Source organism: Saimiri boliviensis, chromosome 17 (assembly GCF_048565385.1).
Source record: "Saimiri boliviensis isolate mSaiBol1 chromosome 17, mSaiBol1.pri, whole genome shotgun sequence".
In the NCBI taxonomy this organism is placed as follows: domain Eukaryota; kingdom Metazoa; phylum Chordata; class Mammalia; order Primates; family Cebidae; genus Saimiri; species Saimiri boliviensis.
The window spans coordinates 49,945,771-49,958,889 of NC_133465.1; the positions used below are offsets into that span (position 1 = coordinate 49,945,771).

At 49.9% G+C, this 13,119-nt stretch overlaps 1 protein-coding gene across 1 annotated transcript; it reads left to right on the forward strand.

The window, feature by feature from the left end:
- Positions 1-882: 882 nt before the first annotated feature.
- Positions 883-4,345, forward strand: FZD2 (frizzled class receptor 2). Its single transcript, XM_003943665.4, has one exon. It carries the CDS (start codon positions 1,263-1,265, stop codon positions 2,958-2,960), a length of 1,698 nt encoding a protein of 565 aa, XP_003943714.2. The 5' UTR covers positions 883-1,262; the 3' UTR covers positions 2,961-4,345.
- Positions 4,346-13,119: the final 8,774 nt, after the last annotated feature.

Here is a 13,119-nt window from a genome sequence, read left to right on the forward strand (position 1 = left end):
CACAATTAAGATTTGCCGGGGAAGAAGCGGGAGGAAGAAGCTGCAGCTCTGGGTCATTCTCCTTCCCCTCGCTGCCTCCAAGCCCCCCGCCCCAACCCTCCAGCTCCGGGCTTCCGAGTTCCCGAGTTTTCTCACTTTGAGGTGCCACTGAACACAAAGAACCATAATGGGCTCCTTTGTGCTGGCTACGGGGCAATTACGCCTCGGAGTCCAGGTCCCTTTAAGAGCCTCTTAAAGAGACAGGTTCCCATTTTTCAGAAGGTTATTTAAGGGTGTGTGTCTGGGAGGGCGGGGTGGCAGGGGGTGGTCTACGTGTAAAGTGAAGTGAAACTTTCGCCTGGGCTCCAGAAAGGGCGGACCAGAAAAGGTCTTGTAAATTGATAGGTTTTTTATTAAGTCTCTCTGTTTTAATTTTTAGATTTGAGATTTTTCACTAGATTTGAAAAATTGGACTAGGAATAGCTGGGGTTCGAGGATCGGGGGCAGGGGCAAGGATTTAAAAAGTCCCCACCTGGCAGAGCACCTCGGCCCCGGGAAGAGGAGTAAGCCAGGGTTGAGTAGCCTGGGTCCACCGCGGCTCTGGAGAACGTGTGTTCCCCGGTCTCGCCGGGTCGACTCCGGAGAATCCCGGGCTGGGCAAACAGCCCTTAGTATAATAATAGCTTGTCTCTTTAAAAAGCAAAAGGGTGCGGGGGGCGGGAGGGGGGAAGTTTAGTTGGCATCTGGTTTCTGATCTCATTATGTTGTGGTCGACCAATCCAGCCCTCGGGCCTGGTCCTCGGGTTTAAATCTGATTGGTCGACAGCACATTTTGGGATGGTGCTTAGAGCTCGACGGGGCGGTTTCAAGGATCCCTTTTTTGGGGGGCTGAGGAGAGGGCGGGGCCGCCAGCGGGGGCCTCCTTGAAACCGACTAATTGGGATCGGAGAGGCAGAGGTGAGGGCTGGAGGAGGCACAAAGAAGTCGCTGGGTGCTGAAGGGAGGGGAGAGGGGGAGCTGAGAGGCGAGAGGAGGAGGAAGAGGAGAGAGGGCAGCGGCGCGCGGTGTCTCGGGCGGCTCAGTCCGACCGCGGCGAGCAAGCGGGCAGGCGCGCCGCCCCCTCCCCCGCCCGGCCTCCCCAACTCTGCGGCTGTGAGCAAAGTTTGCAAAGAGGCGCGGGAGGCGGCGGCCGCCCCGAGGAGGCGGCGGGGAAGGAGCGCAGTCTCCGGGTTGGGGGCGGGGGCGGGGGGAGCCAAGGAGCCGGGTGGGGGGCGGCGGCCAGCATGCGGCCCCGCAGCGCCCTGCCCCGCCTGCTGCTGCCGCTGCTTCTACTGCCCGCCGCCGGGCCGGCCCAGTTCCACGGGGAGAAGGGCATCTCCATCCCGGACCACGGTTTCTGCCAGCCTATCTCCATCCCGCTGTGCACGGACATCGCCTACAACCAGACCATCATGCCCAACCTTCTGGGCCACACGAACCAGGAGGACGCAGGCCTGGAGGTGCATCAGTTCTATCCACTGGTGAAGGTGCAGTGCTCGCCCGAACTGCGCTTCTTCCTGTGCTCCATGTACGCACCCGTGTGCACGGTGCTGGAACAGGCCATCCCGCCGTGCCGCTCTATCTGCGAGCGCGCGCGCCAGGGCTGCGAAGCGCTCATGAACAAGTTCGGTTTTCAGTGGCCGGATCGCCTGCGCTGCGAACACTTCCCGCGCCACGGCGCGGAGCAGATCTGCGTGGGCCAGAACCACTCCGAGGACGGAGCGCCAGCGCTGCTCACTACCGCGCCGCCGCCGGGTCTGCAGCCCGGCGCCGGGGGCACCCCGGGCGGCCCAGGCGGCGGCGGCGCGCCCCCGCGCTACGCCACGCTGGAGCACCCGTTCCACTGCCCGCGCGTCCTCAAAGTGCCATCCTATCTCAGCTACAAGTTTCTGGGGGAGCGTGACTGTGCCGCGCCCTGCGAACCCGCGCGGCCCGATGGTTCCATGTTCTTCTCGCAGGAGGAGACGCGTTTCGCGCGTCTCTGGATCCTCACCTGGTCGGTGCTGTGCTGCGCTTCCACCTTCTTCACTGTCACCACGTACCTGGTAGACATGCAGCGCTTCCGCTACCCAGAGCGGCCAATCATTTTTCTGTCGGGCTGCTACACCATGGTGTCGGTGGCCTACATCGCGGGCTTCGTGCTCCAGGAGCGCGTGGTGTGCAACGAGCGCTTCTCCGAGGACGGTTACCGCACGGTGGTGCAGGGCACCAAAAAGGAGGGCTGCACCATCCTCTTCATGATGCTCTACTTTTTCAGCATGGCCAGCTCCATCTGGTGGGTCATCCTGTCGCTCACCTGGTTCCTGGCAGCCGGCATGAAGTGGGGCCACGAGGCCATCGAGGCTAACTCTCAGTACTTCCACCTGGCCGCCTGGGCCGTGCCGGCCGTCAAGACTATCACCATCCTGGCCATGGGCCAGATCGACGGCGACCTGCTGAGCGGCGTATGCTTCGTGGGCCTTAATAGCCTGGACCCGCTGCGGGGCTTCGTGCTGGCGCCGCTCTTCGTGTACCTGTTCATCGGCACGTCGTTCCTCCTGGCCGGCTTCGTGTCTCTCTTCCGCATCCGCACCATCATGAAGCACGACGGCACCAAGACCGAGAAGCTGGAGCGGCTCATGGTGCGCATCGGCGTCTTCTCGGTGCTCTACACGGTGCCCGCCACCATCGTCATCGCCTGCTACTTCTACGAGCAGGCCTTCCGCGAGCACTGGGAGCGCTCGTGGGTGAGCCAGCACTGCAAGAGCCTGGCCATCCCGTGCCCGGCGCACTACACGCCGCGCATGTCGCCCGACTTCACGGTCTACATGATCAAATACCTCATGACGCTCATCGTAGGCATCACATCGGGCTTCTGGATTTGGTCAGGCAAGACGCTGCACTCGTGGAGGAAGTTCTACACTCGCCTTACCAACAGTCGGCACGGCGAGACCACCGTGTGAGGGGCGCTCCCAGGCCGGACCCGCGCGGCGCTAGCCTCCGCCGGGGGTGGGGCCCCTACGGACTCCGTATTTTATTTTTTTAAATAAAGAACGATCGAAACCATTTCACTTTTAGGTTGATTTTTAAAAGAGAACTCTCTGCCCAACACCCCCACAGGTTTGTAATTAAAACTGTAAATAGTCTTTGTAAATTTAATTATATATATTTTCTATTTAAAAGAAAAAAGGGGAAAAAGAAAAAACCAGCGGTGTGGGCGCCAGGGCTGAAGAATGAGAGGGGTGTGTGTGTGTGTGTGTGTGTGTGTGTGTGTGTGTGTGTAAGGGGGCGTAGTTGGGGGAAGGGTTCACTTTCTTGAGAGCCCTTCAAAACCCGCCCCTACTTTGGAGTTTTTTGGTGATATGGCAGGGCTGGGCCTGTTGGGAGAGGCACCCAGCCTGCGCTGTTTTTGTTGGCTTTGAGTCGTTGGGAGTTCGTTCCATTCAACTAATATAAAAGCCAAATTTGTGAGGCTCGTCAAAGACGCTGGGCCTGTGGAAGCTGTTGGGTATTTTTGAACAGGACTTGGATTCGTTTTGTTTCCTTCCCCATTCTCTTTCCCTCCTCATTTGTCCTGTTTTTTTTCACTCACTCTTTGGAAAAGTCCCAACTGAGATGAAGATGTGGGGGAAAAAATAATCGAGGTGGGGGGTGCTGGTGGGGAGAGGGCGGAGATCGGGTGGGAACGGCCTCGGCCCCCTGGCCCACTCCCCTGCAGGCTGGAAGATCTTTCCCCTCTCTGGCTTCTCTTCGTTTCAGTTCGTTGCACCAAATGCTTCCAGTGGCCCGAAAATGCTTTAAGTGTGTTTTGAAACAGCCCGGCACCAACACACACCACCAGGAGTACTGATCCTGCCTCCCTGCATGTCCAGGGGAAGCATTCGCCTTTGAGCATTTGTTCGCAAATTTGGGGGTTCTGAGATCTCCTGGCATCTCTCCCCTTCTTTTCCTGCGGTCTGTTCACACCCCAGCCAAAAATTTTCAGCGTTCAGGTTAGCAGTTTCTGGATTGGTTTGTGTGGGTTTTTGTTGTTGTTTGGGGCTTATTTTTTTCAAAAAGCAATAAAGAGGGGTAGGTTGGAGGGAGGGGACTGATGGGTTGATGGGCTTTTTAGTTTTCCTTTGACAGAAAGACTGGTTTCTTTAAAACTTGTCCAGAAAAAAATGAAAAAAAAAAAAAAAGTGGTGTCGTTGCTTTAGAAGAAGGCTCTGGACAGGCTCTTTGTGGCTGTGGGGGCGGGTTGAGTGTTTACATGGCATTCTATATCACAAGATTGATAGAATGTTTATAGCAGATGTTTCTTATCTTCCCCCTACCCCCCACAAATAAAAGTCAAGACTTTTCTTAAGTTAGCTGCCTGAGAAGTGATGTCTAAAAGTATCCTGGCTGGTGTGAGAACTCCGGTTTCCAATACACATTATTTCCCTCAACTATTTGGAATATTTTAGAATTTTGATTCCAAAGGATTGGTTTGAATACAAGTATGCCACATAACTCAGTTTTCACCATCTCCCGTTTCTTAGCAGTGTAAATTAAAAGCTAATAATCATAATAATAAAATGCATTTAATTATCTTCGAGAGATCTATCCCTTTAATTGTATTTAACAGGGTTGTAACATTTTATTAGTTTAACCAAACCACACCTCCTCCTCCCCTCTCCCCCTTACCTACTTGGTTGGGGGTGGGGCAGAGAAGAGTGCTCCCAGCCCTTGGACCTTCCTTTCTTAGCTAAATGGTGACGGGGTAAAGGGCGCCTCACCACCCTTTGTTGGCTGTCTTCGGGACAAGGGAGAAAGTAAGTTAGAACCCCTACTTCCAAGTGTTTGCGTGTGTTCGTTTATGTTGGGGGAGGGGAACTGGAAATGTTTGGTGGTAATTGAAGTCATGTGGGGCTTTGTTTGGAACTGTATGAAGCCTGTGGATTTCAGCAGCGCCCCCTCCCAAAAATATATAACTTCCCCCCCAAATCATCTGTGTCAGTGGCTAGTTAAAACTAGCTTTTTATCAAATGAGAACCAGTGTGAAATCTAAACGTGAGGTTTCCTCAACTATCAAAGAAGCAGGCCGGAGGAGGTGTCACCGCCCCTTGGCTCCATGTGTTGCAAGATTCTTAAGGAACCCCGCAAAGGCTTCAGGAAAAAGTAAAATTACAAACAAGTTATGAGTGCTTCTCCTTGTGATAATGGTGAAAGCTGGAGAATCAGGTGGGATTTTCCAGTGTCTGGTATTAAGCCCAGTGGGAAGAGGGGCTGATCTCTGTTGCAGATTGGGGAGAGCCTCTCCCACCTCTAAGCCCCCCAAGATCGTGACTCTGTGTGCTTTGGGTACATTTGTCCCTGGATCCTTGCACTGAGCAACCCCCTCCTCAAAGTCTGCTGCCAACATAAAGGAAGAAGGCCTGAGAAACTGACAAAATAGGTTATATGACTGAGGAGGAAAACAGATAAGATAGTTGCACCTTTTGGAGAGAACAGATCTTATAGATATCCTTCCCCTTTTGAGGGGGGTGGGTAGCCAAGGGCTAAATTACCTTACTGAAAAGTGTGGTGTGGGGGTAACCCTCCTCTCCACACCCTTCTCCTGTTTCTTGAATGAAACACTCTTGGAGGAAAGAAAGCTTTAGACCACAGTTTGGGGAATTTTGGATAAGGAGGAGAAAGTGCCCTGGAGGAAGACTCAGAGGTAATCGACCTGAGCTCACGGCCACACAGGGAGAGGGCACCTCAGCTCCCTTTTTCAGAAAACTCAGTAAAAACAGGAGCTTAGAGATCTGCTTTTGGAGATTTCTAGGTCGCACTATGAGCAGGGAAAAAGTTTCCTTTTTGTTAAGTGGGTTGGTCCCTCCCTCTGGAAGAGCAAAGCTTTGTGTTTGTTGGAGGGTCAGGGCCAAGAAGGAAATACCTTCACCTGTGGCGCCTGGGCCTGGGGCAGGTCTCCCGTCCACAGCTGCTTTCTGCCTGCTCTTCTGCCCTCCCTCAGGGCAATGCTCAGGGTTTCAAGGTCCCAGGCACTTCTCCTGACTGACCCCTCTTGTTGATCAGGCTTTCCTTCCTCCCAGCCCAGACTTCCCTCCAGAAGACTTTAACATTCATTCCAAACTTTTTGCCCTTTAAGAAGATTCTTTAAGAGCCAGCTCTAGAAAAATGCCACTAAACTTTCTCAAAACGAGATGCTGAACATCCCCAAAGAATTAAGATGAGGTTCAGCTCAGTGGGATGGGGAACTGCTTTTTGTTCCAAAAACTCTTCAGGAGGGTGGGGAGATGCTGCCCAGGGGCATGGGGGTGGGTGGTGCCTGCCATGGGGTCTTGGATCCGTGTCTGAGCTGGGCCAGCCCTCCCTCCTGCAGTCTTGCTACTCACTGTACCACGGTCCCTCCTCTAGAATCACTCTTACCTTAAACGGATCTTAAAACTTCTGGGGGCCACTGATCCTCTGAGAATCTCAGAACTCTTTGGACCTTTTCCTGTAAAAAAAAAAAAAAAAAAAAAAAAAAAAAAAAAAAAAAAAGGCCAGATGCCCCATGAATGTGCAATTGTGTGTAGTTTTAGGAGGTTTCTAGATCTTCCCTGTCCTCTCTTCCTACCCGCTGCCCCTAAGCTAGTTTTCCAGTCCCTGGTCTAGACTTTCTTTTTTTGAGACTGAGTCTCACTCAGGCTGGAGTGCAGTGGCGTGATCTCAGCTCACCGCAACCTCCACCTCAGGTTCAAGCGATTCTCTTGCCTCAGCCTTCCAAGTAGCTAGGATTATAGGTGTGCGCCACCATTCCTGGCTAATTTTTGTATTTTTAGTAGAGATGGGGATTCATCATGTTGACCAGGCTGGTCTCGAACTCCCAGCTTCAGTATCCCAAAGTGCTGGGATTACAGGTATGAGGCACTGCTCCCGCCTGATCTAGACATTTTCTAGTCCTGGTTATTAGCTACCTCTCCTCCTCTAAAGGATAGCCTTTACCTTTTCAGACTCCAATATCCCTAGTCTCGAATCACCTCTGCTACAGAAAGGGGGTGGGGCGAGGAGGGAACAACCACTAGGCCAACAAAACCGGCAGTATCCACAAACTAGATTATTCACTCAGCTCAATCCTGCCCCTCAATCAGGTGACAAGTGATCAAGATGCAGCAGAGTGGAATATGAATGAATAAAATTTATAGTTGGAAAAATGGAGAGAGAGACAGACAACGTATGGTGTGCCGAGCCTTTGGCTTGCTTTGGTATTGCTCACTGCAGTAGCAGCTGTGAGCACTGGTGGCATTTCTCTAACCTCTGAGCGTGTGTCCTGATCTGTAAAAAGGCTGAGAGTACCTGTCTGGTTAAGTTCTGAGTGGTAGATAAGACCATATATCTATGGAGCCCCAGGCAGTAGAAGTTCAATACATTGTAGCACTTTTCCAATTACTCAGAATACATTTCTTTCTTTTTCTTTTCTTTTCTTTTTTTTGAGACAAAGTTTTGCTTTTCTTGCCCAGACTGGAGTGCAATGGTGTGATCTCAGCTCACAGCAACCTCTGCCTTCTAGGTTCAAGCAATTCTCCTTCCTCAGCCTCCTGAGTAGCTGGGATTACAGGCATGTGCCACCACGTCCGACTAATTTTGTATTTTTAGTAGAGACGAGGTTTCTCCATGTTGGTCAGGCTGGTCTTGAACTCCCAACCTCAGGTGATCCGCCTGCCTCGGCCTCCCAAAGTGCTGGGATTACAGGCGTGAGTCACCGAGCCAGTCAGAATACATTTCTAAAAATAGAATCACTGGGTCAAAAGATGGGCATTTCTTGACAGGAGAAATGTTACCAATAGTTTTGAAACTATTCCCTATCATTTAAAGGGACCACACTTTTCCCTTCCCAGTACTTCCCTATCATTTCCCCACTCTGAAGAGGTACATCTAACTGCCCTTAGAATATGGACCAAGACCAGTCTTAGCTGCTTCCTGCTGACAGGGGGCATTGTTTTGGGGGAAAACAGCAGTTAGATTCCTCCCAGAGGTCTATCTAAGGATTCCTGGCAAAGGGAAGCCATCATCCTAGGCTCTGAAGTTTGGTGGCTTCTAGGCTCGAGAGAAAAAAACAAGTTTTATAAGGTTAAGTATGTGTGAGTTAAACATACGTATTAAACAAGGAAAGAATTTAGTGCCAAAGATTTCAGAGACAAGAAGTAAAATATACTAACAACATTGTACCCTGAGCTGTAAGAAATTAAGCCTTGTATGGGAGTGGTTCGGCTTCAGAAGAGATAACTATTCTTGCCGTATCTTTTCGCAGTTAAAGGTACACCCTGGGAATTCTGGGGTTTGTGGGCTTACACAATGGCCATTAAAGCTTTTGCCTCTTTCCTGCATCTCCTCTCTCTTTCCTGGGCCTCCTGGTCTCTATTTTATAAAAGACTGAGGTGGCTACTTTCAGGAGGTTCTGTAAAGTACTATCTGGTCCCAGGGCTTGTTTCCATAGCTTCCTTCTGATGTCAGGAGCTACCCAAGTAATACATTGACCCTTTAGGATTAGTTGTCCCTCTACTGAATCAGGAGATAGAGAGAGGTGCTTTACCAAGGCCCCTCTTAGCCTCTCCAGGAAGGGAGTGGGATTTTCCTTTCCAAATCCCTGGTTGATTATGGACAACTTAGTATAATTGGGAGGCTTGGTCTTAGTTCAATGGTATTGAAATAAATGGTCCCTTCCTGAGGCCAAGCCAGTCCTTCCTGTAAATCATAATTTGGTCAAAGCTTTGTGCAGAGGGCTATGCTCTGTCACCCAGGGTTAAGTACAGTGGTACAATCGTAAATCACTGTAACCTGGAACTCCTAGGCTCAAGCAATCCTCCTGTCTCAGCCTTCTGAGTAGCTAGGACTACAGGTGTGTGCCACGACCCCTACTCTTGATATATATATATATATATATATATATATATATATTTTATAGACACAGGGTCTTGCCATATCACCCAACCTGGTCTCTAACTCCTGGCTTCAAACAATCCTCTCCCTTCGGCCTTTCAAAGTGTTAGAATGACAGGCATAAGCCATGACAGCCGTCCCAGTGACAACCTTTCGAATTGGTGATTTAGAACATTCTGTCCTGAGCCCATGGATCTGGCCAGCTCCAAATGTTATCTCTTCCTGTTTCTTCCCCCTGCCTTCTCACCCTAGGAGATATGCAGGCTGATTCCATTCCCAAAGGAGTGACCAAATGTTTCTTGAATTCAGACCAGCATAGGAATAAATACTAGGAATATGTTCTTCATGTTGCTTTCTGTAAGCCTATAACATGTAAAAACAGAGATTTTTCACATCTCTGGCCAGGCAAAAAATGTAATCTTTTTCTTTTTTGAGACAGAGTTTCACTGTTGTTGCCCAGGCTGCAGTGCAATGGCATGATCTTGGATCACTGCAGCCTCCGCCTCCCAGGTTCTAGTGATTCTCCTGCCTCAACCTCCCAAGAAGCTGGGATTACAGGTCTGTGCCACCACACCCAGCTAATGTTGTATTTTTAGTAGAGTCGGGGTTTCACTGTGTTGCTTAGGCACCTGTAATCCCAGCTACTTGAGAAACTGAGGCAGGATACTCACTTGAACCCAGGTCTCAAGCTCCTGACCTCAGGCATCCAACCGCCTCAGCCTCCCAAAGTGCTGAGATTACGGGCATGAGCCACCACACCCAGCCATAATCATACTTTTTAAACCATATTCAAGTTATAAGGAATGCACGCGCTGAGACAGGTCTGGCTTTAATTGGGAAATTGAGACCCTTTCACTTATAAAACTCTGGGCTCCATTCTTGCTGCTTATATGTGTTTCTGGGACTTGTTGGCCTAAGGACTCGACCCTTAATTTTCAACCCTCTGCCTGGTGCCTGGTCTGTTGCTTTCCAGTCTCCCAGTCTAGATTCCTGCTCCCTGCCCCTTGATTTCCTAGGCTATACCTCAACTGTCTCCCCACACTTAGGGATCCTGGGTCGCTGGATTTGACCTCTTGCTTGCTTACCCCATGGTTCATGCACGTTACTCCTTCCATTCTTTACTTTCTGTGATTTCTTGTCCCCCCAACCTCCGTAGCTGCGTTGCCTGCCCGCCCTTAACTCTGGCTCCTCCCACCACTGTGTTCTTGCTATTGCTCAGTTTCTGGGACGACTCTTCCCTTGCCTCATGTTCCTGATGCTTGCTCCAAACTGACAAGAGGGTGAGATGGCCAGGTGCAGTGGCTCACACCTGTAAATCCCAGCACTTTGGGAGGCCGAGGTGGGCGAATTGTGAGGTCAGGAGCTTGAGACCAGCCCGGCCAACATAGTGAAACCCTGTCTCCACTGAAAAAATTTTTTAAAATTAGCTGGGTGTGGTGATGGGCATCCGTAATCCCAGCTACTCGGGAGGCTGAGGCAGGAGAATCACTTGAACCCAGGAGGCGGGAGGTTGCAGTGAGCTGAGACTGTGCTACTGTACTCCAGCCTGGGCAACAGAGTGAGACTCCATCTCAAAAAAAAAAAGTACACCCCATTCTTTTATTCCTAGTGCTCCTGTACTGGTTTAGGGTCTCTGAGCTTCTAGCCAGGAGTCTTGTCTTAGTTCTGCCTGCAGTCTTCCCTACTTCAATCCATGCCACACACAGCTGCCACATAATGTTTCCAAAACACCACTTTAAACATGCTGCCTCACTGCCAAACAAAAGTACCTCCATGATGTCTGTCGTGTGGGAAATTATCTTGCTGCAATAATAACCTCCAAGTTCATGACCACAGAGCTATCCCTGAGGTCACAGAACAGAAAGGCTCCTAGACAAAGGTAAAATGCTTGAATCACATGGTTTGTTAAATCAACTTAAAACACAGAGCAAGATGCAAGGGAAAAGGGATGGGGCTATTTAACCGAGTTAGGGTAGGGTACAAACTGGGGGGAGGACCATACTACCTGAATCTAGGATGCATGGGTTCATCTGTTCTGTATCTTTTTTGATTGTGTCTCCTTCCCTGATGATGATGTTACAAGGGCCAGAGTTGGCATTCAAGCCAGGGTACCCACAGATAGCTGTCCTGGTCCAATGACACACACCTTGCTTTTTCAGACAGAGGAACGAGTTTGCAGGGCTATAACTGTAGCTGGCTAATTAGCCTGATGAGTAGCCACAATATATTTGTATATCTTGAGCAGAGGGCACATGGGGCCAGAATAAATGTTACCAATGGGTTGAATTAAAGCCTTGTGTGGGAGGAGGGAGAGCATCAGGAAGAATAGCTCAGGGATGCTGGACTTAATACCTAGGGTGATGGGATTATCTGTGGCAAGTCACCATGGCAGGTAACAAGCCTGCACATCCTGCATACATACCCTTGAAGTTAAAAGTTGGAAACTCAAACACACACACATACCACAAACTCCTGACAGCGACCGGGTGCTGTGGCTTACACCTGTAATTCCAGCACTTTGGGAGGCTGAGGCAGGCAAATCACCTTGGGCTCATGAGTTTGAGACCAGCATGGGCAACACAGTAAAACCCCATCTCTACTAAAAATACAAAAGAAATTTAGCCAGGTGTGGTGGCGCGCGCCTATAGTCCTAGCTCCTCGGGAGGCTGAGGTGGGAGGATGGCCTGGGAGCCGAGACCGCACCATTGCACTTCAGCTTGGGCAACAAAGCCAGACCCTGTCTCTAAAAAAAAAAAAAAAACCTTATGAGAGGTAATGAATATGCTAATTACTCCGATTTGATTGTTACACAATGTGTGTATATATTGAAACATCACACTGTACCCCATAAATATGTATAATTATGTGTCAATTAAAAACAAAACTGCCGGGCGCAGTGGCTCAAGCCTGTAATCCCAGCACTTTGGGAGGCTGAGGCGGGTGGATCACGAGGTCAAGAGATCGAGACCATCCTGGTCAACATGGTGAAACCCCGTCTCTACTAAAGGTGCAAAAACTTAGCTGGGCATGGTGGCGCGTGCCTGTAATCCCAGCTACTCCGGAGGCTGAGGCAGGAGAATTGCCTGAACCCAGGAGGCGGAGGTTGCGGTGAGCCGAGATCGTGCCATTGCACTCCAGCCTGGGTAACAAGAGTGAAACTCCGTCTCAAAAAAAAAAAAAAAAAAAAAAAAAAAAAAAAAAAAAAAAAAAAACTTATGCCAGGCGCGGTGGCTCAAGCCTGTAATCCCAGCACTTTGGGAGGCCGAGGCGGGTGCATCATGAGGTCAAAAGATCGAGACCATCCTGGTCAACATGGTGAAACCCCGTCTCTACTAAAAATACAAAAAAAATTAGCTGGGCATGGTGGCACGTGCCTGTAATCCCAGCTACTCAGGAGGCTGAGGCAGGAGAATTGCCTGAACCCAGGAGGCGGAGGTTGCGGTGAGCCGAGATCGCGCCATTGCACTCCAGCCTGGGTAACGAGCGAAACTCCATCTCAAAAAAAAAAAAAAAAAACTTATTTTTTTAAAAACCTCACGGGCCAGGTGCTATGGCTCATGCCTGTAATCCTAGCACTTTGGGAGGCTGAGCAGGCAGAATGCTTGAGCCCAGGAGTTTGAGCCCAGCTTGGGCAACATGGAGAAACCCCATCTCTACTAAAAATACAAAAATTAGCTGGGTCTGGTGGTGCACACCTGTATTCACAGCTACTTGGGAGGCTGAGGTGGGAGGCTTACTTAAGCCTGGGAGGCCGAGGTTGCAGTGAGTCATGATTGTGCCACTGCACTCTACCCTGGGTGACAGAGCAAGATCCTGTCTCAAAACAAAAGCAAAACCAAAATCACATGAATATTGAATGCCCATATATATTTGATGTCTCCTGAATATTAGTGACTTTGGTATATTTAGTGTTTTATGCATGTTTAGGATATTAGGAATATTTAGCACCTTTTGTGCATTTAGCACACTATGGCCGTTCAGTACCCAGGTGCCTCGCGAATATCAGGCATCTCTTCGTCCTATCTCTGTTTAACATACAGATGCTCTACTTGCTATTTAACACATCCTATGACTTCTGCCTATGTCTAACAAACATTTTGTTGAAACATCTTAAAATGTTTCACCCATGTTTTCAAACTACTACACATTTATTTACCTTTTCTAACAGGATTGAATTTTCTCAAGGGAAATTTACATTATGGTCTTCTCTTTGTCACATAAACTAAACTCCCG